General features: G+C 36.7%; 1 protein-coding gene across 2 annotated transcripts in view; it reads left to right on the top strand.

Moving 5' to 3' along the window:
* Nucleotides 1-2,622: 2,622 nt before the first annotated feature.
* The window catches only part of SPOCK3 (SPARC (osteonectin), cwcv and kazal like domains proteoglycan 3), a 421,151-nt gene continuing 399,547 nt past the window's right edge, over nucleotides 2,623-24,226 (top strand). Inside the window, exons 1-2 of one of the 2 annotated variants that reach the window (XM_080928625.1) lie at nucleotides 2,623-2,730; nucleotides 3,001-3,189. In XM_080928625.1, the coding sequence (XP_080784751.1) occupies nucleotides 3,001-3,189 (189 nt within the window). In that variant the 5' untranslated portion in view covers nucleotides 2,623-2,730. Of the gene's footprint in view, nucleotides 2,731-3,000; nucleotides 3,190-21,412; nucleotides 21,506-24,226 lie in introns of those variants that run through there. The other variant, XM_080928626.1, reaches the window with a different exon arrangement.

Below are 24,226 nucleotides of genomic sequence, written 5' to 3'. Positions count from 1 at the left end.
AGTGGACTTTCATTCTCACTGTTAGGGGTGATGGTATCAGTGACTGGCAGGGGTTTAAGAGGCTCTGCTCCTTATGGGGAAAGAGGGAGATACCAGATCAGCACAAAGGTCAAGTCTGGAGAAGGTGGCCTCCACGTCTTCGTCTTCTGAGTTAAGGTTATCAAACAGATAATTTTCCTACAAATACTATTCCACTAGCAGATCTGGGTTGTAGCATTCTCAGAAATGTCATTTTAAGATGTACTGGCTGGTTTTGTATCAACTTGACACAAGCTGGAGTTGTCACAGAGAAAGGAGCCTCAGTTGAGGAAATGCCTCCATGAGATCCAGCTGTAAGGCATTTTCTCAACTTGTGATCAAGGGGGAGGGCCCAGCCCATTGTGGGCGGTGCCATCCCTGGGCTGGTAGACCTGGGTTCTATAAGAAAGCAGGCTGAGCAAGCCAGGGGAAGCAAGCCAGTAAGTAACATCTGCCCATGGCCCCTGAATCAGCTCCTGCTTCCTGACCTGCTTGAGTTCCAGTTCTGACTTCAGCTGGTGATGAACAGCGATATGGAAGTGTAAGCTGAATAAACCTCTTCCTCCCCAACTTGCTTCTTGGTCATGATGTTTGTGCAGGAATAGACCAGACTAAGAGAATAGCTATCATTGTCTTTTGCTCAGCATTTTTTTCACCCTGTTCAGTGTCTTAGGACACTGTCAGTAAAAGCTAGGCAAACTTGTTAAGTTTTATAAATATGTTCCAATTGGCAATAAACTGTATACACACATGTAATATAAACTCACATATATATATATATATATATATATATATACATAAATATGTCATATAATAAATGTGCTTCTACACATTATCAATGGCATTCTGTGTTAGCATGTTATCATGCATGTTATATATGTTATCATACATGTTAGCATGCATGATGCTGAGGATTATTCTACATGATATATCTTAGAGGTTTACAAATCTTAGAAGATCACTCTGTTTAAGGATTCCTGACTTTGCTGGATGTGTCGCCTTTGTCATCATCTTTAAATTTTAAACAAGTGGCATTTTAAATCATGATGGAACATTCTTATTGACTTAAAAGGACATTATGTAAGTCTTCAAATTTTGAAGTAGAGAGGTGAAGCTGGAGACGGAGAGAAGATAGGGTGGGTCAGCCAACTCTTCATGATGTATAAAATGTCCAGTCAGAAAGGCTATTACACATGCTGAGCTTGCCTGTGACCAAACAAAGAATCTAGAAATAGTATGTAGAACTACTACATGATCTCAAAATTCTATGGTATCAGTCAACGCTTCTGTCGGTTAGAATTGTAGGTTTGTAATAACTTTCTCCATTTTTTATGATTCAGGAATGGGAAAGTATTTCCTTTCTATGTTAAAATTTTCACTTTTTTCATTTATGCTAATAACTTATATTTGCTTGGATTTTTTAAAATTAAAGTTAGAAATTAATATTGGACTGCTTCATTTCTTTAAAATGTGATCTAAAAGTTACGAAAGGAATAAGGTAAAGTGCTCAGAATATGGAGAAAAGCTGTTGATACTATTCTAATGAAGATCTCCTGAATTTCAGAAAATTACGGAAATTTACGAAGGTCAGAGCGTGGGACAACGTAGCTTGCCTGACATGTATAATTCATACAGATGGCTAAACTTTTGTAGTCTTTTGGTTTCCAGAAATCTCTTGATTTACACACTCTGCTCAGTTCACCTGTTCCCTGTAAGCACAAGGACAAGAATTTCTTCATAGGGCTGTGCACAGGGTGTGAATTCGAGTAGTTTTCCTTCTGTTTAAGTCTCAGAGAATAGATTTGGGAGGCAAATGTTTTTGTCATCAGTGGAAGTTTGAAGTACAACATCCTGGCTAGGGCCTCAGAGCTGTTTGCTCATATTTAGAAGGCTGACATAGATGGATTATTTATGTAGTTTAACTTTGCTTTAAGGACTGTAGCATACACCACGGTTACTGGAGAGATTTTAGAAAGGAAAAATGGGTTGTGTGCACGGAGCATAACATGTTGGGGAAATCAAACACTTTGCCTGCCAAATCTTAAGAGAGAGTTTGGCTCTGAAATAATCCAGAAGTTCAGAGCACACATTTTCAGAGACTGGAGAGCTTGCCTTAAACTGAAGAGCTTGCCCAAGGCCTTATGATGGTCTTTAGGAAGAAGGAGCTGAGTTCAGGTTCAAGGTAAAGTCCCAGGGATTCTCACTCTGTCATGAGGAAAGTTTTCTTCTTTTCTCTTTGATTATAGCTGCCTGACCACCCTTGAAATTGAAGAACAGGAGCAGCAGAGAGGGAGATACTGTGCTCAGCGGGCGTTCAGTCCAAGAGAACAGAGAATGACCTGGCTGTGCTTGGAACAGGAGAACCTTTTCTGGAGGCAAGAGGTTAGAAAGCAAAGGATTCCTAGTAGAGGAGCTCACTGCATCCTCTGGCTCCAGCCAGGCTTTGCATCCGGAACTTGCTGCAGCTGGGATTCAGTGAGAGGAAGGTGGGATAGGAGGAGGGGAGGAAGGAGGTGGGGGAGGGAGGGGTGAAGTGAGGGGAGCTGGCAAGGGATAGGCGCGGGGAGGGTGGGATGGGGGGAGCGCCCAGCGCAGGGAGCTGAGTGGACGGCTGAGACGGCGGCGCGTGCAGCAGCTCCATCGAGAAGCGAGTTGCCAGAGCCGGCTGCGTTTCCATCAGGAGCTGCGAGCTCTGTGCCCGCTCCCAACAAGGTGATGGGCCGGCAAGCGTTTTATCTGGCCGCTGGGACTCTTGCTGCTTGGGGCTTTCTCCCTTAGACCCCCTTCTTCTCCCTTTGGTCTGCGTGTGTGTGAGTGCCCAGGTTTGGGGGTGAAGCCTCCTAGAAGGGGACACCCCTGTCCCTGCTCGTCTCCCCTTCTTTCCAACCTGTCCTCGGTGATGCATGCCTACCAGGGGCGCCCCCATCTTCGCACCCGGTCTCTGACACCGCTCCCTACCCCCTGGTTGTGTCTCCTTCCCAGATGCTCAAGGTGTCAGCCTTATTGTGTGTGTGTGCAGCGGCTTGGTGCACCCAGACTCTTGCAGCAGCCGCGGCGGTGGCTGTGGCCGGGGGGCGGTCAGACGGCGGTAATTTTCTGGATGAAAAACAATGGCTCACCACAGTCTCTCAGTATGACAAGGAAGTCGGACAGTGGAACAAATTTCGAGACGTAAGTGATGCACACCCATCTCCAGCCATGCGCTTAGCCTCCGGAGCTGGCAACCGCTGTGGCCAGGAGAGGTGGGGAAGGGGCCAGGTTTTCTAAGGAACTAGAGTGGTGGAGGGCGGGGGAGTAGGAGGTGATACAGCTTGTATCCTGTCGCTGTAGAACTTAGCAGTCTCTACTCCCCTCCAGATAGCTTAAGTAGGGATTTGCTTGTTACATATGCTTCTGAGGTCACACCAGGTTCATTCTCTTCCCCCTTTTCACCTCACCTTACCCCAATTTTTCGCCCCCCAAAGGTTTGTGAAGTAGCTGCTTCGACCTTCTCAACTTTTGAATGGTGTTTCTGGCACTAGTAAACACAGCAGGGTGCCGGTGCTGTTGCCTGGCTATAAAGTAACTAAGATCGATCTCCTTACTAATGGCCCATTAAGAATTTGAGGGAGGCGGTACAAAGATGTAACATTTATAAATCCCTGCGCTCTCCGGGTGCCAGCTTGTTTGGCAGCATCAGTCCACAGAAGTTGAAATGCTGCCGATTACGTAAAAACTGTTCATCGGATTCTATTTCTGCATTCACTTGCCCTGGAACACGTTGGTCTTGTGTGTACTGGGGTGATGCGGAGGAACTGGAGTAGCAAAGAAAGAGTTAAACTGTAGAATCCCTTGGGAGTTCTCTAAAGAGCTCTTTAAAAGCCACGGGCTTTAGAGACTCCCACATATATTTGCCTGGAGCCAATAGACAGGACCAGTCACCCATACCTGATCTGAATAGAGTCCCATGAGAAAATTTGCTGCTATACCGAGCCTTGAACTCGGGCTGATGCCCTAGGAGATCATTCTGACCTCTGGGTCCCATTCTTAGCCCACCCTGTGAAACCAAGGGGGTTGGGAATTGGCAAAGTGATTCATAATCCTCTTCTAGCCTTGTAATGGCATTTGGGAAACTGCCTCTCTGAGTCAGTCAGGAGTGCTTGCCCAGGCTGTGAGCTAACTTCTCCGATTAGCCCAGGTTCTCACGATTTGGAAAACAAATGGAGGCTTGGACTAATTCTCATCCTAGAGACATCATTCACTTCTCCCATCGTGGCTCTGTAAACTAACCGGCAAGGGGAGTCTCACAGAGAGGTTGTGAAGAAATGTGACTGTGGTTTAAATGTAAATCTAGATGATAGTCGGAGTGAATTTACAGCATGGGAGATAATTGTGTTCATCCTTATTACAGGACTCAATTTCCCTTTATGAATGAAATGTGGACACTATTTTTGCTAAATGAATATTCTTTACTCTTGTAAAGGCAAAGTGCTTATGTACCTGCTTTAAGCTAGCACTAATATTAAGTACAGCCGGAAGTAAGCAAAGAGAGATTTTGGAACAGAAAAGAATTGCCATTTTTCATGCCTGTACTTGAGAAAAGAAATATTGAAATTTTTGCCAGTGTTTGAACAGTACTTCCCATATTGACAGGTATTTATAGGATAAATATTATCTTTTAAAATGAATTTTAGGTAAGTCTAATACATTTGTAATCTTGCCTGTCCTAGGGGTCTCTGGTTTTGGTGAAATTGATTTAATGGTAAGAGAAAGCAGTTGACTTTTGTTCAGTATGTGAGCATTTGTGTTGCAACAGCTAAGGTGCCTACTATAAATGTAAATCTTCTAGGACTCATGCACTGAACTTCAAAAGAAACAGAGTATATCTACCACATTATTCCCAGGGGGGGTGGTTATATGCTTTACCTAGAATAGTCCATCAAAAATGTAAAGTCATGTAGAAGAAATATGTGTGTGTGTGTGTGTGTGTGTGTGTGTGTGTGTGTGTGTGTGTGTGTGTGTGAGTGTGTGTGTGTATCAATGTGCATTTTCACATATGCAACTCTGATTTGTTAAAACAAATTAAGTAATTTTAGAGTAGCCATGAGGAAATGAGCTATGTTTTATGAGGCTCACTCTGAGCAGGCACAAGAGGAAATGTACTGGGATTGCACATTGCCTTTGCATACCTGTTGCTCCTTGCTGAGAATGGAGGAGAGTTCAGAGTGGCTTCCATTCAGCACTCATCACCTACACCCTGGTGCAGACCTCCTGAAACACTGCTGCCTTCTTAGCTTCTTTTCTCAGGGGGGCAGGTCATTCCCTAGCATTTTTATCAGTGCAAAGGAGGCTGATATTTTAGACTCATTTGGGGTGCAAGCACAAGGTTCTATGCATTGTTTGAAGTGTGAATTCTGTCTTACAGAGTTTATCTCTAATATTCTGTTTGAGCTTCCGATCTAAAATCTGTTTCTGCACTCTGATGAGAGAAAGGCAAAGAGACAAGGTCATTGGAGACTCTTGTCATAAACACAATAGAACTTAGGCAAATTCTCTCTATGCTTCTTTTAAAAGAAATTGACATAACTTAGAAGATATGCTTCATCTGTATAATTAATTATCAGGGATAATTAGTAGTAGACTTAATTCTTATTTTCTTTTCTGTAAAGCTAATATTATTTTACAAGTAACCCCTTACAGGTTCAAATGTGCCCTCATTTAAATTAGATTTTAGAACTTTATTGCGTATATAATTATAATTGAATATCAAGAAACTAACATTTCTTTTTTTAATACACACACACACACACACACACACACACACACACACACTATACTCAATCTTTAAAGATGAGGAACAGAACATTCCTGATAACAATTTCCTTAGTAAAATTCAAGGAAAAGAATGAAACTAAAGGAAAGATGAATAGTAATAAAGGACATCTCTGAGTACTTTCAGCTACTTTACACTTTCAATTTGTACAATAGCTTTTATTCTGTTATATTCCTTGCCTTTTTTAAACCAATGCAAATACAATTTTATAACACAGGAAACTTATTCCTTTAAAGATCATTTAGAGTAAAATTCTAGCAGAGTCTTTAATTTCTTTGTTTTTGGAAGAAAATTAAAGCTTAAATTCACCTAAGATTTTAGCAGAAGTCAAGACATTTAAAAACTACTAAAATAGAACCAGTATGGTATATTCAAAATATGCTTATAGAAATTTAAAATGAGAAAAGAGGTCTCAGTTCTGCTATGCAAGAGACCCAAGATCAATCTCTTAACACACACACAAAGAGGCAGGCAGACAGACACACATGTGGGGGTACACACTGAGGTGGGGAGGGAAATGGAGAGGGGAAGAATTAAAATTAAAGATACAGACATCATGAAAAATTCTTATACTTCTTTCAATAGGTTATGTTCTGTAGACATATGGAATAAATGCTTTTATTCCCCAAGCACTGTTGTGTTGTGATATTAATTACACAAGTTTCCTCAGTGGAAGAATTTGGGAAATACCATTGCTTTGTCCAAGCAGTGGACAGAAAAATAATCTTCTATCTCACTTTTATATATTAAGACAATAAAGTGGAAACTGAGTCATTAGCTCAAATGGCTCATATATAACACATTTTAAGCATTTATGTCCAATAAGTTCAATCAAAACACAATCTTATCCTGTGGTAACTGAGTAAAGAAGCTGTAAACCAATGAAGAACTCCGAAACACATAACATAATGCTGTCATCAAGTCTGTATGTTGCTGATCTCACTGAGGTACAAGTGTTAATTAAAAGTGGCAGAAGAGAAAAAATATGAGGGCCCATTAAGAGCTGCTCATTTACACGATGGAGTACTACTCAGATATCAGAAAAAAAATGACCTTATGAAATTCTGAAGAAAATGGATGTATCTAGAGAATATCATCCTAAGCGAGATTACCCAGTCACAAAAGAACCGACATAATATGCAGTCACTGATAATTTGATACTAACCCCAGAAAGCTCTGAAAACCCCAGAAACAACTCACAGACTGTGTGAAGTTCAAGGAAAAAAAAAAGAAAGAAAAGAAAACACAATTATGTTTACTCCTTACACACCAAGAAAACTTTGACTAATTCCAGGTTACATCCCGTTTTACATGTACTTTATGCTCATTGTAGCTAGTAAGATCTTAATGCACACTATCAAACCTTAAAAAAAAAGCCAAGCAATGACAAAAATGTATCGTATACTTTTATGCAAAAATGTTTAAAATGTGTACATTTATCTTTGTTTTGTAAAATAAAGTTCTTCAATAAAAAAAAAAAAAAAAAAGAGAGAGCTGCTCATTGGAACGAGTACAGTAAAAGCATAGGAAAGGAAATCCATGCGGCTATCATCATGTTTGTACACTGTAGAAGAAAATCGAGATTTCACCTTTAAGCTGAAACTTTAAGCTTTAGTCAGAATTAAATTTGTGTTTCAAAAATTACATGGATCTCAGTCTTAACTTGTTTCAAGAAATGTTTAACATTGATATAAAAAGTCCACAACAAATTTTGCTCTGTAGCTACTACTTAAGTAAATGTTAATGTTTACTGGCAGTAACAACATCTTCAACTTAACTTTAAGAACTTCACCTACAACTAAATGACATATGCAAGTCTCTAAAAAACACACGGGAAAGTAATTTTGTTCTGATGACAGTGGTACATCTACAGCTCAAAGGGCTAAGGCTTATCGGTGATAATTTCATTTCTTAGAAAGTAGCTGAAGAGGGGGGTATTGAGGAGTAAATAAAGCTTCTTTATCTTCTACTTTTCTTTCAATCCACCTTTTCCATCTGAGCTGAGGTTCTGTAGTAAATGGATCACTGGAGACATGATGGTTCACAATGAGGAATCTTTCCTGAGACTCAGTGTTCCAGTTGTAACGTCTTTTGTTAAGGGGTCAATCAAACAATTGTCCTTGTTCATGTACTTTCTGTCTTCTGTCTCTTAAAGTTACTGTATTTTTAGCATATGAACAATAGATTTAAAGTCTCTTCCAGTTGTCTGTAGCCTGCAGGTTAGTGAGGTAGTCTTTTGAGCTTGAGCACCAGGTACAACTTTAGCATGTTGGTGGGCTCCTCACTGATGCTGTCTTGTGGTAGGTAGCTGAGTTCTACTATTTTTGTTTGCAATAGTATATAATCCATGCAAATTTAGGGAGCATTAAGAAACTGTTAATTATGTGAATGAGTTTACATAGTTAACGGTTAGTCTCTGTCCCATCCCAATCATTGATGTCATAGTTACTTTTCTATCACTGTGATAGATAACTTGATCAAGGCAACTTATAAAAGAAACTGTTTAACTTGGTGTCCATGGTTCTGGAAGGGTAGAGTCTATGGGCATCACACCAAAAGCATGTTAGCAGGCAAGGTAGTGGAGCAGTTACTGAGAACTTATATCTAGCTATAATAGCAGGAAGCAGAGAAGCAGCACTTCCTGAAATGATATTTGAAATGACATTTGAAATGTCTAATCCCATCCCCATTAATGCATTTAATCCAACCAGGCTCATTTTCTAATACTGGAAAAAAAAAGACTTTAAGTTTAAGATTATATATAATTTGATGGTATCTATTTTCATTCAAACCACGACAGGATATTTCTAATACAAAGGCTAATGTTGATAACCATGTGTCTGTATCTATGAGCGTACATGACTGTGGGAATGATGTGTGTGTGTGTGTGTGTGTGTGTGTGTGTGTGTGTGTGTGACTGTGTATGTGTAAACTCAATTTCCAGATATTGAATCCAGGTTCTAACACATGTTGAATGTATACTGTGCTACTGAACTATTTTTCTTGACTCTCAATGCTTATATTTTACTATAGTCATGTTCATAGCTTTCCCTTGAGAAGACTGTTTATTTCTTACATTTTCACTAGTGTGCTCTTTTCATTGTTTTACTTTGATGATGATTCCACAGTTTCGTTCTCAGGAGCCATTTTATCATTAGGTACACATTTGCAGGTCAGAGTATATGGAGGGCTATAGAAAGAAGCCATATGAATATGGGTCTAGTATTCATGTTGTTTAAATCCCAGAGAGATTTAATCTGCAGAAAATCAATAGACTTTTCAAAGGAAACCATAGAGTAACATGGCTATTTTGTGGCCAATAAATCACTGAGGCAGTAAGGACTCATTCTTTACAGTAACTAAACTCCAGTCACTGGAATCCTAATTGGATTGTGGCTCTGTTAACACCTCCATATCCTTGTTCTTCCCTCTGTCTCCACCATTACTCTCTACCTGCCAGTGGGGATTTAGTGTTGTTGTTTCTCAGGTCCAGTATCACAGGATACCGAAAACAAGCCAGAGAATATCTCTCAACTTCTTGAACTGGCATCATGTGAGTCTCTCTGTTGAGAATTCTTTGCTGGTGATGACTTATTAATCTCTGTTATGAACTCATTCTAAAAGACATATTGTGAAGCAGAAAAATACATTTTGCTATCTATTCAGTTATAATTATTTCAAAATTAGCTATATGGGATACTACTATCCTTATATATGTTATATTTTATTTATGAATATATAGTAAATATATATAAGTTTATATTGCAGTATATTGTGATATTGATGTGAATAATATATATGTATCTATGTAACATTTTTATGTATATATATCTCAAATTGGTACAGAAAACAAATAAAAATAAGTACCATCATTGGAATATATAGCTATGCATTTAAACCACATGCATTTTACATATTATATATAACATGGTTCACAGAAAGCCTATAACTCTTCTCTGATTATTTTAATGCATGTTAGATTCTCTTTCTTAATCCTGCTTAAGTTGAAGTGATCTCAATTGCTGTTAGCTGTGTAGCCAGAGTACCATCTTCTCACAGGAAGGGGAACTTTTAAACTTATGAGATATATATTCAAAAGGGGCGTATTGTTTGCCAGAAACCTTTTTAGTTTCTACTTGAACAATGAGACTATGAGTTGAATGCTTTTAGATCTTATGAATCTGACTCATAGTGACATTTTATGTTCTTATTCAATTTTCATTTTGATGATTTCATGATCTGGGTCAAAATTTTATTTTATTTTATGTACTTACTTTTAAAGGATGCTCTTTGGATCTTCTGTACGCATATTACAGTTCCTGAAGCTCGTGGAGTCTTTAGATGTCTTCTCTCATTTGTGAAAACCTTTTCATCTTTTCTGCTCTCAGTATTGCCTATTTTTACAATTTATGTAGGTTGTTGGACTATGAAATTCCTTTTGCTCAAGGTCAGAGTCCTTACCCCATCCTAAAGTTCACCTACAGTAACTATTATAACTCTATCAGAGTTGTTACAAATTACATTTAAAAATAAGATAGTATATTTAGTGTGCATTATATTTAGATGTACATTGCCAAGGAGAAAACCTCTTGTCTCTTTAAGTATCTTCTCTTTTAACTGTTGTATTTTATCAGACAGTTCCACTTCTGCATACCCAAAAATTTGTCATGCAGTTCAGAGGTTTCAGAGTTTTGGTTGCAAGCAGTGACCTACACAAATGGGAGACTTTTGTCTAGCAAGAACTCACAAGAGTTCTAAGAAAAGAAACTCCTTCACGTATTGTGAAAAACCTGTGAGTGTTCACATATGACTTCTGTTCATCTAGCTTCAATCTTTTTTTGAACAACTTTATTTTAAAAAACAAAGATAAATGTACAAATTTTAAGCATTTTTGCATAAAAGTATACGAATACATTTTTGTCAGTGCTTGGTTTTTTTTTTTAAAGTTTTGATAGTATGCATTAGGATCTTACTAGTTACAATGAGCATAAAGTACATGTAAAGCAAGATGCAGCCTGGAATTAGTCAAAGATTTCTTGGTGTGTAAAGATCAAGCAAAATGGTTTTTTATTTTATTTTCTTGAACTTCATATAGTGAGTTGTTTCTGGTGTGTTCAGAGCTTTCTGGGCTTAGTATCCTATTATCAGTGACTGCATATTATGTCTGTTCTTTTGTGACTGGGTTACCTTACTCAGGATGATATTCTCTAGATGCATTCATTTTCTTAAGAATTTCATTAAGTCTTTGTTTCTGATAGCTGAGTAGTACTCTATTGTGTAAATGTATCACACATGACTTTTGTTCATGTAACTTCAATCTTAACTGATTTACATGGCAACATGACAAGGATGTGTAAACTCCACTGGAGAAAGACTAACATTAAGAAAACATTTGCAATATCTTACTTTATGAGAAGTATCTATATAGCAATCTATATAGTTATTCTATGATAAATATCATTGTGAATCCCTCTTAATATTCACTGATGTTTCTACTGATAATGAATTTTATCATTGCCTGTAAGTGGTTTGTGTGGCATTCTATCATAATAATTCCATACCATTTCTCATTTTTTTCTTAATCAGTGAGTAACAGGATAAGGAGTGCTGCTCATGGCAAGGCTGAAGTGCTCCTTATTCATGACTGGTGGCAGTCACATGTTAGTTCTTAGGGGGCCTGATGATGGTCAGAATCAACAAAGAACATCCAGTGGAATATAAAAAGAAGGCTGATGACCAAGCTTGCTTAGCTGTGTGAACGTCATTTAACTTGTTCTCCGGGAAGTCTTTTTCAGCTGCAACTATTTGGTAACAAGCCTAAAATGTCTTTTGAGAGGCATTGATGACTATTGGTAAATTGGTAGGTTTTACTTTGTTTTGTGTCTTTTTTCTTTTAGATAATTTATAAGTTACCGTTACTTTAAAGACAGGACGCCCTGTTTGCTCTGTTGCTTCCATATCTTGTCTGGTTTGATAGAGAAACAAGAAAATACCACTAATAACAAGAACCTTTCACCAGAATTACGTTAGCAATCACATCCCTGTCCACTTCAAGTAGCTCTTGTGCTTCGAAGCTAAGGACACTCTGTGGGCATTGGTATCTCTTGGGCAGTTCAGAGGTAGAAAGAGCAGAAGTCTGATTTGTCAGAGCCTGCTGTGCAGACGTGGCCCCTTGTCTTTTGTTACTTGACATCAAGAGATCACCAACAGCTTAGGATGGAGCTTAGCTTCTTACTTCAGAAACATGATATTGAGTTGGTTCAGTAAAATTACTTGATGAATAATAAAAACCTGTAATGTTTGCGTGCGATAGAAGGACAATTATAGAAAATTCAAACTTCTGTTTTCATTGCTTTCTCATTAGGAAAGATGTCAGGATTTTAATTGTACTCTTTCAATATGAAAACAAAAGTTAAATACCTAGCTATTTCAGCAGCCCATAATATTATTTTTTTTTTAGCTTTTAGCATTTGCCAGATTGCTTTTTTGACTTCAGTAGAAACATATTACACAGATAAATTATTTGTAATGTCTAGATATTTTTTTTTAATAATTAAGAACAATGGCAAGTTGTATAAATGTTAATAGCAGGCTGGTATGCCAACTTAATTGTTATAGATTCCTGCTAATAAAAAAAACACATACGTTTTCTAAACACAACAGGTAAAATAAACTATATTTGAATATTGTCAGAATAGTTTTAGTGAAGTTTTGCAATTTATGTATCTACTTGCTGAAAACTAAGCAAATTCTGCAATTATAGAAATACAAAATACACTCATTATATTTAGCAATGGAAATAACAAATATATAATAAATGCAAAACTTTAAATACATTATTAAAAACTTTTATCAAAGAAAAAATGGTAATGAATCTGTAGGCTCAGAATTCATAGGAAAACAATATAAGTTTATTTGTGTATTTGGGGGTGGAAAACTTACTGTGAGTTCAGCAGGTATTGGGTAAAAATGAGACCATAGTTAGAAAACCATTTGATATAATAAATGGTGGTCACTATTATCAAATGACTGCAGATATAGTAAATGCATACATGTCTGAAGTTCACATGTAAATAGATCATTCAGAGTTTTATTGAGGATAGCAGTGTGCTTATTGAAAATATCAAAAGAGGTAATTGGTAAAAATTCAATGAAACTAGTGCAGATTCTTTCTTGGCTAGACATTGACTGATACTAGTCTGATTGATACCTTTCTGATCACAGAAAACCACCTTGTTCTATGTGCTTTGTTTTCCTACTTCTAATGATAAGATGAAAGATAAGAGAGCCTCAGAAGATACTTTGGAAACCCCAGAAAAAAAAAAAAAACTGTGTTAGGTTGAATTAAACTTCTCAGTTACCTCTCTTTAGATCACATCTCTGCTGAGGACAACTTAGGCATGAGCGAACTGCACGTGTACAATTTCCCATTGAAATGGTGAGAAAATGAGAGATAAAATGTCAGAGCTAGAGAAAGTCATTCAGTGACATTTGTGTATTTAACTGATAATTCTGAGCTTTAGAATGGGTAAAATCCTGATAAAACCGACACACCTCAAAATGGTAGTATTCCAAAATGTGTTTACACACATAGTCTAGGGAAAGTCATAGCTTAAATGATTTTGTTTTCTGAGGAGAATTGATTGCCTTTCCTGGAGATCGCATGGCTTTTGAGAGCTGTCGCTGACTGGTATTGCCCAGGGCAAGATAACATATCATACAATGTATCCTGTGAGTGCATGCCAAGAACAAAGTTTTAATCGCACAGTAGATGATGTTTCACAGCATCCTGAATCTGGAAAATGACCATGACACTTAACAACAGCTTGTACTGCTACTTGGGAGCCAAAGTTCTTTCCCTGAAATGCAGGAGTAATAATGTTTTGTTTCCCGTAGTTGCTATTAAGCCTGTCAATTACAGACTGGGACTTTAGAACATATAATGTAGTTCAGTACAGTCTTTATACATTAAATCTCAATGTTAATTGTGGTTAAAGTATAAAGTTGGCGGGTTTGAATACATTTCAGGTAGAATGTTTTCACTCTGGTCCACACAGTTTCAATAAGTTTATATCCTTTAAACTTCCAATTTTGTACCCTCTGAAGGACTTTCTATCTTACCAGCCCCTGGCCGCCACTATTCCACTCCCTGTTACTATTAATTTTACTGAACATTTCACATAAATGAAATCATACCAGAATTCCCTTTGATGTTCTTCAAATTTAAATATGGCATAGATTGTTACAAATTTATATTATGCATTCATGTATATGTGCAGGTTCACATTTGTTTTGTGTGCAAGTTAAATCTCAAGTGTGTGCACTTGTTTGTGGAAATACATAAACACTTATTTGCAAATGAACGTGGAAGTCAAAAGCTAACAATGGGTGTTCTCATATTTTTTCCAGCTTATATTTTGAAGCAGAATTTCTATCAACCTGGTCAGAAAGACCTAGAGATCCTCCAGTCTCCACATCCCCTGTACTGGTATTGCATGTGTATCCCAGCACACACACAGACTTTTATCTAGGTGCTGGGTATTAAACTTAAGTATTCATGCTTGCACACCAAACAGTTTACTGGCTGAGACATTTCCCCATCTTTGATTTATCTCTGCTCTGAGAGTTAATGATAGACCATTCCATGTACAGAGTCTTGATTTGGTCATTCACCTGTATATATATATATGTGTGTGTGTGTGTGTATGTATGTGTGTTCATTCACATGTATATATGTGCAACTAGCCATGTCTATGTGGTGAGAACTATTGTCCCCATCATTAGGTGTGCACAAGAATATCAAGATTCTCTGCTCATTTATTTACACAAGTATCTTACAAGTGGAATTGTGCATTATGTAGTGCTTTTAATTTTACATATTTTATTTAAAAAATCACATGTATTTATGTGAATGTACAAACTAGGAGGCCATGCTATGACCCCCACTTCTCTTTCTGTGTGAATGTGCCTGTGCTTGTGTGTGTATATGTGTGCTGGGGGTGGAGTAATGTACAAATTGCAAAGCTCAGTTCTTTTCTTATCTTCTTTTTTTTAATTTTGATTTTACTTATATTTATTATTTAATTGTATTTTTCTTTATGCATATTCAAGCCACTATCCTTCCTTTCTGGGTCCTTTATACTACATTTTAGTACTTAATCTGTTGCACCCCCAAAAAATGTATACAGTATTTTTCTATGTGGGAGTAACTTTTATTTTGACCTTTGAAAAGCATTCTCCCTGAATGAATAACATGGGCTGGAAGTTATTACACACACACACACACACACACACACACACACATACACACACATACATACATACACATACACACACACACATATGACATTTTCTTTACTTATATTTCAAATGTTATCCCCTTTCTTGGTTTACCCTCTGGAATCCCCCTATTCCATCCTCCCTCACTCTGCCTCTATGAAAGTGTTTCTCTACCTATCCACCCAATCACTCCCAACTCCCTGCTCTGGCATTCTCCTGTACTGGAGCATTGAGCCTTCACAGGACCAAGGGCCTCACCTTTCTTTGGTGCTCGATAAGACCATCCTCTGCTACATATGCAGCTAAAGTCATGGGTCCCTCTATGTGTACATTTTGGTTGGTGGTTTAGTCCCTGGGAGCTCTGGGACAGGGGCTTGGGGGTCTGGTTGGTTGATATTGTAATTCTTCCTATGGGGTTGAAAACCCCTTCAACTTCTTCGGTCCCTTTTCTAACTCCTCCATTCCCCGCCTGGTTCTCTGTCCAATGGTTGGTTGAGAGGATCTGATTTTGTATTTCTCAGAGTCTGGCGGAGGCTCTTATGAGACAGTGATGTCAGGCACCTGTCAGCATGTCTTGGCATCCACAATATTGTCTGGGTTTGGTGGCTGAATATGGGATGGATTCCCCAGGTGGGGAAGTCTCTGCATGGATCATTTAGTTCTCTGTTTTCTGTGTTTAGAGCTTTGGTGAGAAAATTAGAATAGCGGTTAAATTAATGAATCACAGAGCTGAGATGGCTTGGTTTTCCAGGTGATTGTTATGCAAGTATGAGTTCTGCTTTTGATCATCAGCACATACAAGAAAATGTCAGAGCAGCAAACGTGTGTAATGGTAGTTCCCAGGAAGATTCCTGGGCCTTACATGGTAGTCAGCATAGCCAAACTGTGAAGCTCTAGGTCCAGAGAGACTGTCTTAAACGGGATGCAATAAAGGAAGATGCAGGATATTGACCTCTGTCCTTCAAATGCACACACATGTCTCTATGATAGCATGCAACATACGTACAGGGAATAGACATAAGTGAAACAGACCAAACAGGTATATGTATATATGGGAATGTGATTGTTTACAACTGTATAACTTTAATGTTTTCGATGGTATAGTAAAACGGTTTAATCCGCTATTCTCACATGGAGGAAACTGAACAACTGAAGCCTCTAAGGAGGAAGCTATCTTCTGACATCTACATGTGAGATATGACAGTAGGTCTATGTACTTGATACATGCGCACAAAATAAATGTGGTAAAAATAATTTACTTGTTTATATATATTGTTTTTTTATTAAAATTATTTTAAAAACAAAGATAAATGTATAAATATTAAGCATTTTTGCATAAAAGTATACGAATATATTTTTGTTATTGCTTGGCTTTTTTTTTTTAAGGTTTGATAGTGTGCATTAAGATCTTACTAGTTACAATGAGCATAAAGTACATGTAAAACAGGATGTAACCTGAACTTAGTCAAAGTTTTCTTGGTATGTAAGGAGTAAATATAATGGTTTTTCCTTTTCTTTTTTCTTTTTTTCTTTTCTTGAACTTCACACAGTCTGTGAGTTGTTTCTGGGGTGTTCAGAGCTTTCTGGGGTTAGTATCCAATTATCAGTGACTACATATTATGTTTGTTCTTTTGTGACTGGGTTATCTCAGGATGATATTCTCTAGATGCATCCATTTTCTTAAGAATTTCATAAAGTCATTGTTTCTGATAGCTGAGTAGATATTGTTAATGTTAACTTCATCTGGACTTTTTTCAGACAGTGCATATGTTAATTGTGGGACACTCACCATTTTGGAATGAGGTAATGAACGAACAAAATTAAATATTCACTGGGAGTAAAAAAACACTGAACAAAGTAAGATAGAAATATTCCCATACTTCATTCTATCTGAAATAAACACCAAACTCATCCAATGCTTCATTTTTACATACAATTTACATTAAAGAAATGATAATAGATATTTTCTGATAAAATTACACTAAAGTTTATAAAACAATTAAATATTTATGATAAATACTCCAAGTATTTCTGTAAAATTTCAATCTTTCATAAAGGGAAAAAAATCTCAACTTACAGAACACACACACACACACACACACACACACACACACACACATTTGCACACATACATAGGAACTTAAATGGACTGTATTAATATTTGTGTCCAGATATATGAAATATTACTAGATATCATCTTCTGTACATCAAAAGATACTAAGTACAGATTCTAAATATGGTAGTTTGGTAGTTCCTTAATCATAGTTAATATTTATTTTTATATGAGACTCTTTGTAACTTTCAAAATATTTACATAGACTCTGTCTGCAGGTCTTAGAAGTAAGTGCTCACTGATAACCCAGCATCTGCCGAGCAATTCGTTTTAGAAGATGGAATATTTATGGGTCTTTCATGACTTATAATATAATATGAAATTATGTGCAACCTCTTCGTCTCCCAGGGAAGCTGTCAGAGGTGCCCTTGGCTACATCTGATGTTCTCAAATATGCCTTAGGCAGTGAGCTTCATCTAAAATGAACAGTCCCTGGGGCAGAATTTTTTTGGAACATTGTAGCAACAGCATTAACCTGGAATCACCTGAGAACTTTTTCTTTGACATGAACGATAATTTCTTGCACCTGAAATGCTGTGTGCTTTATAGTTTTAAAGTATTACTGTGCTAAGTGAATCTGTGTGCAATGAAGTCATACTGCACACCGGTAACTATGAAAGGACTTGTTTGAAATCTCTGGAATTTGAATCTCGTGCCAGACAGACTTCGGATCAACTCATTTTGCTGTATTCTCTTTGAATTTGTTTTGATTCATTTTGTTTTCACTAAGTGTGTTAAAATCGGTGTCTCAGTGCAACTATCATTTAAACCATTTATTTTGGATTAGAAAGGTTTTTTTTTTTCTTTAACTTTACCTGCATTTCAAAGTAAAAATTATGATGATGTTCCCATTGGAGATGGGCATTTTCTATGTAGATAATAAACACATAACAACCATGTAGCCATCTGAATTGTCTTTCAAGAAGAAAACATAACTGGAAAAAAACGACTTCTTTCTAAATGTACACAAGGCACCAAGTTTTTAATATAATTTAGACCCACTAGTGGTCATTGAATGAGCTTCAAATTCAAATTTCAGACCTGCTTTGTTTCTGAGTAGCTGGATGCCACCTGGCTTCTATTGCCAATAGCTTCCCATTTATTCATGGAGGGAGTTACTCCTTATTTACTTGTGTTTCTGGCTCCCATGTGTGGATTCTGTACAGTAATAGGGACAGCTTGTCTCAAACACAAGGAACCAAAAAACAAGACAGTGTTAGTCTTCTGCATCTTTCATATCCCAGGTACCATGACCAGTAGAATAAAGCTTGCAGAACTTACCCAGGACTTAAATAAAAATTCTTGGAGGGCTGGTGCACTTAACTAACTAGCTCCGTGAACAGCAGGGGTTCACTTCCTATGGCTTTGCTTATGTGATGATGAATGAACCTCAGATTCCTCTAGAATCTCACTGTGAACTCCAAAAATTATGTGTGTGTGTGTGTGTGTGTGTGTGTGTATGTGTGTGTTTAAAGTATCACACACAAATGTGATGGTGTTGTATGAATTATAGGATATATGAGTAAAATTAATTGAGCTCTTTTGTTATTGAGGCTGGAATAGGCAGGGATATTTCTAGTTCGCGTCTGACGAGTTTTACTCCTTGGGTTTTGATTTCCATGTATGGTCTCTTCCTGCCCCAGTTTGGATGAAACTATACATGTAAGGAAATTTCATGGTGGTGTCATGACAACACCCAGGAGTTCAGTTCTTACATAAAAACTCAGTCACACTGATAGTGCCAGTAGCTAGTCAGCCAAAACTCTCCTTAAGCCTGAGATGATATGACCATCAGTTATATATCATGAGAGATACTGTATGTCTGTTTTTCATTTTCTGTTGATCGGCATGATTAAATTATCAATGTCAGTGGGACTCACTGTGCTATTCCAGTAGATGTCCACATCCTAAACTAGTAGAACAAAACCACGAAATGTATCCAAGAATGATTAGATCACAATATACCAAAGAAATCTTCCATAAAATCCAATGATTTTAAAAGTATCATTATATAAATTTAAAGTAACATTTCTCCAAGCTCTTTATATCTAAGTGTATTTAAATCTAAAATTCAATTGTTAAAAAAATCTATTCATTTATCATAAACTTCTGTTTTTGTTTGAAACTCAAATTCTTTGGTAAAGACAAATCAAAATGATTAGTGAATTCACAGAAATTAAATCACTTCCCATATACGTTTAGTGTTATACTCAGAAGCTTATTTCTAAATTTTGATCCTGTTATATTCATTCTATGGTTTCTCTGTAAAACCATTATCCAATTGTATGTATTTACTCCTCGTATTATTACATTACTTTGGACTATATGATTTCAGAATGGTATAATCTATATTTTAACTATAATAATGAAGAATGTTTTGAAACAAAAAGATACATTAAATGTAGCAATTAGGATATTTAGTTTACCAGTGTGATCATTTCAAGCTATCAGACATGAATCTCACATCATGGTTTTCAGTATCTCAATATTGGGCAAATGCTTTCTTCCAATCTTTTAAGATTACAGGAAAATTTCTCTAAAATGCATATTAACTATTGTCCTCTTCCCAATGTTTCATTCCTGGTGAAAGCTCTGAAAATTCAGGGGTGTCTCTGATGTGCTTACAAACCCCTGTCTCATCCCTCTTTCCTGGGTCCGACTCTCATTATCTGCCATGCGATTTCTGTTTCCAAGCCTTTCTCTGATTGCATGCACCTAGAACATTTTATACACCATTATGTTTATTCCCTTATCAAAATCTTCAGCCCATTCTTAATTATGTCATGGGTTAGGACCTCATGTAATAAGGACTACTTATTGTTGTTTCTTGAAAACATGTGAATAGAATCACTTTTGGTGGGAAAGGGTGTAGTATCCATTTAACAGACTGATCATGTGGACAGCCATAGTAAAGGAATATTATATGATTCCCACTTCCTTTGTAGTTAAGGTAATATGTGAGAATACTGTAGAACACACTCAAAGGAAAGCTGTCTCAGAAAATCTAAAATGGGATAAAGAAAAGGAGCTTTTCTTGCTGTCCAGAAAAAAAGGAGGAGCTATGGCTGTTATGTCCTCTGTAACACACACAGGACAAATGAAATTCCTCTTCACATATGGCTTACCCAGTAAGCTTGTGGTTTTAATGCAGCTGAGTTCGGGGAAGAAAATCTCTCAGCACTTTAACATATGTGTTTGGCTTTCAGAATCAAGGCTCTCGTGGGCTTTAGGGCTAGAGTCTACATCCTGTTTGGTGATAAATTCGTTAAAGAAATAGCACAGTATGAACCTTTAGGGTGAGCCAGAATCTCTCCCTTCTGCCAGGCACATTTCAGCCTAAGCACCGAGTAACCCTCAATGCCCCATCCACAAGTCCAAAAACCCTTCTTTACCAACTTTCTGATCAGCAGTAGGTGCTTTTTTCCTCTGCCTTTCCTCTTTTGTGCATCCCTGCATTAATTACACGGAGTTGTCATTTTTTATGCTATCCTCTCTGCCTTTCTCTCTCTGTGTGCCTTTCTTCTAATGAGCTGTCTATCTGTAACAGAAGATGTTTGACTTGTTATTCATGTGTCCAAACATTTCTCGTGGCTCCATTTATACTCTACAGCCCCAGTGAGTCTGTTTCCTGTGCACCTCTATGACACATTATGAGAGGCAGAGTTAGGTTAACACTGTGGGTCTCTGAGATGTCTGTATCTCCCATCATAGGATTGCAGAAGAAAACTCATGAACCAGATTCGTACTTTAATGAGGGTCTAGGGTCCTAACATTGGATTATGTGCAAGAGCTTAAGCTGGATGTAAAGTCTAGGCTAATGCTTTCAGTTAATAACAGAAGAGTTTTTTTTTAGTTTTTTTTATCTTGCATACTACATTTGTATAACATATATTTCCTCTCAGATTTCTAACTAATCTCTTAATAAGTGTCTTACTTTTATGTTTAAACTATCATTTACTTTATAATTTGGTTACTTTTTGTCATTGACTTTGAACTCTATTTAAAAGTGAAAGGATATTAGCAATGATAGGCCATGTCATATGTGACACAATTTTGCTCTTCCAAGCAGCCAACTCCTGAGCTATAATTACCTTGAAAATGTCAACAGTCAGCTGCTAGTGTTTCTGCCATACCGAGCCAGCCCTCGGCTGCCCCAAGGCAAACGTCAGGCACTGAGGAAAGTATCACTGCTTCTTCTAAATTCAAAACTGTAAAAGCCGAGTCCTGTCCAGGAAAAACACCAGTGAACTGCAAAGATCAAATGACTAATTACCCCTCTGCAGGTAACCTTTGAGAAAATCATGCATAGACTTCTTCTTGAAGTAGAAGAAATTAAAGTTTATATAAAACTGCATGCCCTATTTAACAATAAATGCATAATATTAACACATATTTTTAAAATGCCAATTGAATAGAAACTAATATTATCTAATATATAAACTTGAAATTATTGCAATTGAATAAAGAAAGTTGCATTTTAAAAATTCTTTACAATGTATAAAACTGCAATAACAACATTAGAAACAATGATAATAAAATCATCTCCACTTGGTAAATTTTCTTCTTCTGCTTTATCATTCTCTTAATATTTTCCAAAACAATATCCTGGAAGTTATCTTTTGCAAGTTTAATTGAACTTGCAGCTTTATACATAAAGTCTAAAGATTCGCTCTTGGTGAGCCAACATAAGATTCAACCACTTGTTCCAACTTACTGATTATTGTTATAGCATTAAGTGTTATGATAAAATATGCTAATTTTTATTACATTAAAATATCAAGATATTTAAATCATTAAATGGTGTTCTAATACAAATGCAAAAGATGAAAAGCTAACTCTCTTAAAGTTCATAGTTTTATGACTTTTTCAACACATAATATTTTATATAATATTTAGATTTCGTATGTAATGTTTAAATTATTTAAATGAAGTCCTCTTTTGTTAAATTTCTAAAATTAAAAATCGAAAAGGATCTGCATAGATGATCATAGAATCCCATTCTCATAAGGCAAGTGGATGAATTTGTGTTTTTGAAGCTGAGGTGTGTTTCTACTGAAGTTGATTATAGAAAAGACAGTTATCTATGTTTCCTTTATTATATTTAATTAAATGTTTTTGGCAATAGTTCCTGTGTTTCAAACAACAACTCCATTTTATTGTTTAATATTAAGTAGCATCTGATATTGTCAAAGGAAAAAAGAGAGAACAGAATAAAATTTTTCCTCTTAGATTCTTAACATTTTCTCTTTAACTGAAAGGTGCTTTGTATGTATTGCCAAGAATATTTTTGTTAACATTAATACTTATGAAGAAAATTAACTAAATAGCCCCATTACAAGTGGAAGAAATATAAAATAAAAACTTGTAAACAAATGACATTTTCATGTAGCACTATGGATCCATATTGGACTTGTGAGTCTAGAATTACATTGGATTCTAAATATAACAAGGAAATTGTGAGATACAAACCAATCGATATTGTGTTGTTAATAATAAGGAAATTTTGTACTTGTGGCTGTCTATTTTACAAAATATACAGGAGAAGAGAAGAATGTATTTTCAGACAGGGAGTTGATATCCGTAGGAGCAGCGCTCAGTGATTGCAGACTGACCTAGGAAGACTATACAGAACTTCTGCAAGGAGGAATCATGCCCCTCAGCCAGAGCTTCCCAATGACTGTATTCAGAAGCCTGGAAAATTCTCAGAGATAGACCATCCTCCAGAATTTTTATTATAAACAATTGTAATAGCTAAATCATCATTTCTAAGATGGTTCTTAAATCCATACAATTATAGCTGTTTTTATGGATCATATTTTGCCATATGCCTTGACCAAATCCAAAAGTGACCGTCATGTCCTCAAATACTCTCTGATATTGTAAGATTTTAAAGCCCCATTGAGGGGATTTCTACTGTGATTCTTTAAGTGATTTTCAATGTTTTAAATCAATTTTAAAACAGCTATAAATAGATGGTTGAGTTACCTGAGTTTTCCACTATAGATGTGATCTGAAGGGTAAAGTAGTATGATAACTGATTCTTGTACACTTTCTTTGTATCTCAAAGTAAATACAGAGAATATCCAATAAAACTATGAAAACCAGCGGAAGAGTTATAAAATGTATTGAAGAAGCTGAAGGGGATTTTAATCCCATAGGAAGAACAATATCAATCAATCAGAACCCCCAGAACTTCCAGGGACTAAACAATCAGAGTACACATGGAGGGACACATGGCTCCAGCAGCATATGTAGCAGAGGATGACCTTGTCAGGCATCAAGGTGAGGAGAGGACCTTGGCCCTGTGAAGGCACAATGCCCCAATGTAGAGGAATGCCAGGAGGAGGAGGTGGGAAGGTGGGAGTGGGTAAGTGGGTGTGTGGGTGGAGGAGCATTCTTATAGAGGCAAGGGGAAGGGAAATGGGATAAGGAGATTCCATAGGAGAAACCAGGAAAGGGGATAACATTTGAAAATGTAAGCCAAGAAAATATCCAATAAAATGAAAGTTAAAAGGAAAAAAAGGAAATGGAAGAAAGTTTACGTGGAAGGCATCACAATTTTCTTATATAGAGGTCATTGATGAGGAAAGACTAACAAAAATCTAATAGATATGTTGACAGCATTATTGAGAACTCAAAATTTGGATTATACAAAGTATAGATTTATAAGAAGTAAAGAATGTGCTAACTAGTTTTCTTCTGCATCATCGGCTTGTAAACACATTGTGAGAAGTTCTGTTTCAGTGAAATAAATGCTAGCAGATAAAGAGGTGGTCGTCAGAGATGCTGACGTGAATGTGCTCACTTGACTGCTTATGTAGCTTGGAGGCTTGTGAGTTAGTAATCCAACTAGATTCTGGTATTAGTGACTTATGTTGGTCCTGACAGCATACACTGAAAATTGCTTAAAATAATTGATTTTAAGTGCCATCTTTCCTATCATCAAAACAAAAATTAGCATTACTTTGTAACAGGCACATTTCATAATCTTTTCAAGTCATTCT

Source organism: Micromys minutus (genome assembly GCF_963924665.1).
Source record: "Micromys minutus genome assembly, chromosome: 14".
Classification (NCBI taxonomy): domain Eukaryota; kingdom Metazoa; phylum Chordata; class Mammalia; order Rodentia; family Muridae; genus Micromys; species Micromys minutus.
Note: the sequence above shows the minus strand (reverse complement) of the source record. Positions and strands in the feature narration are given on the sequence as shown.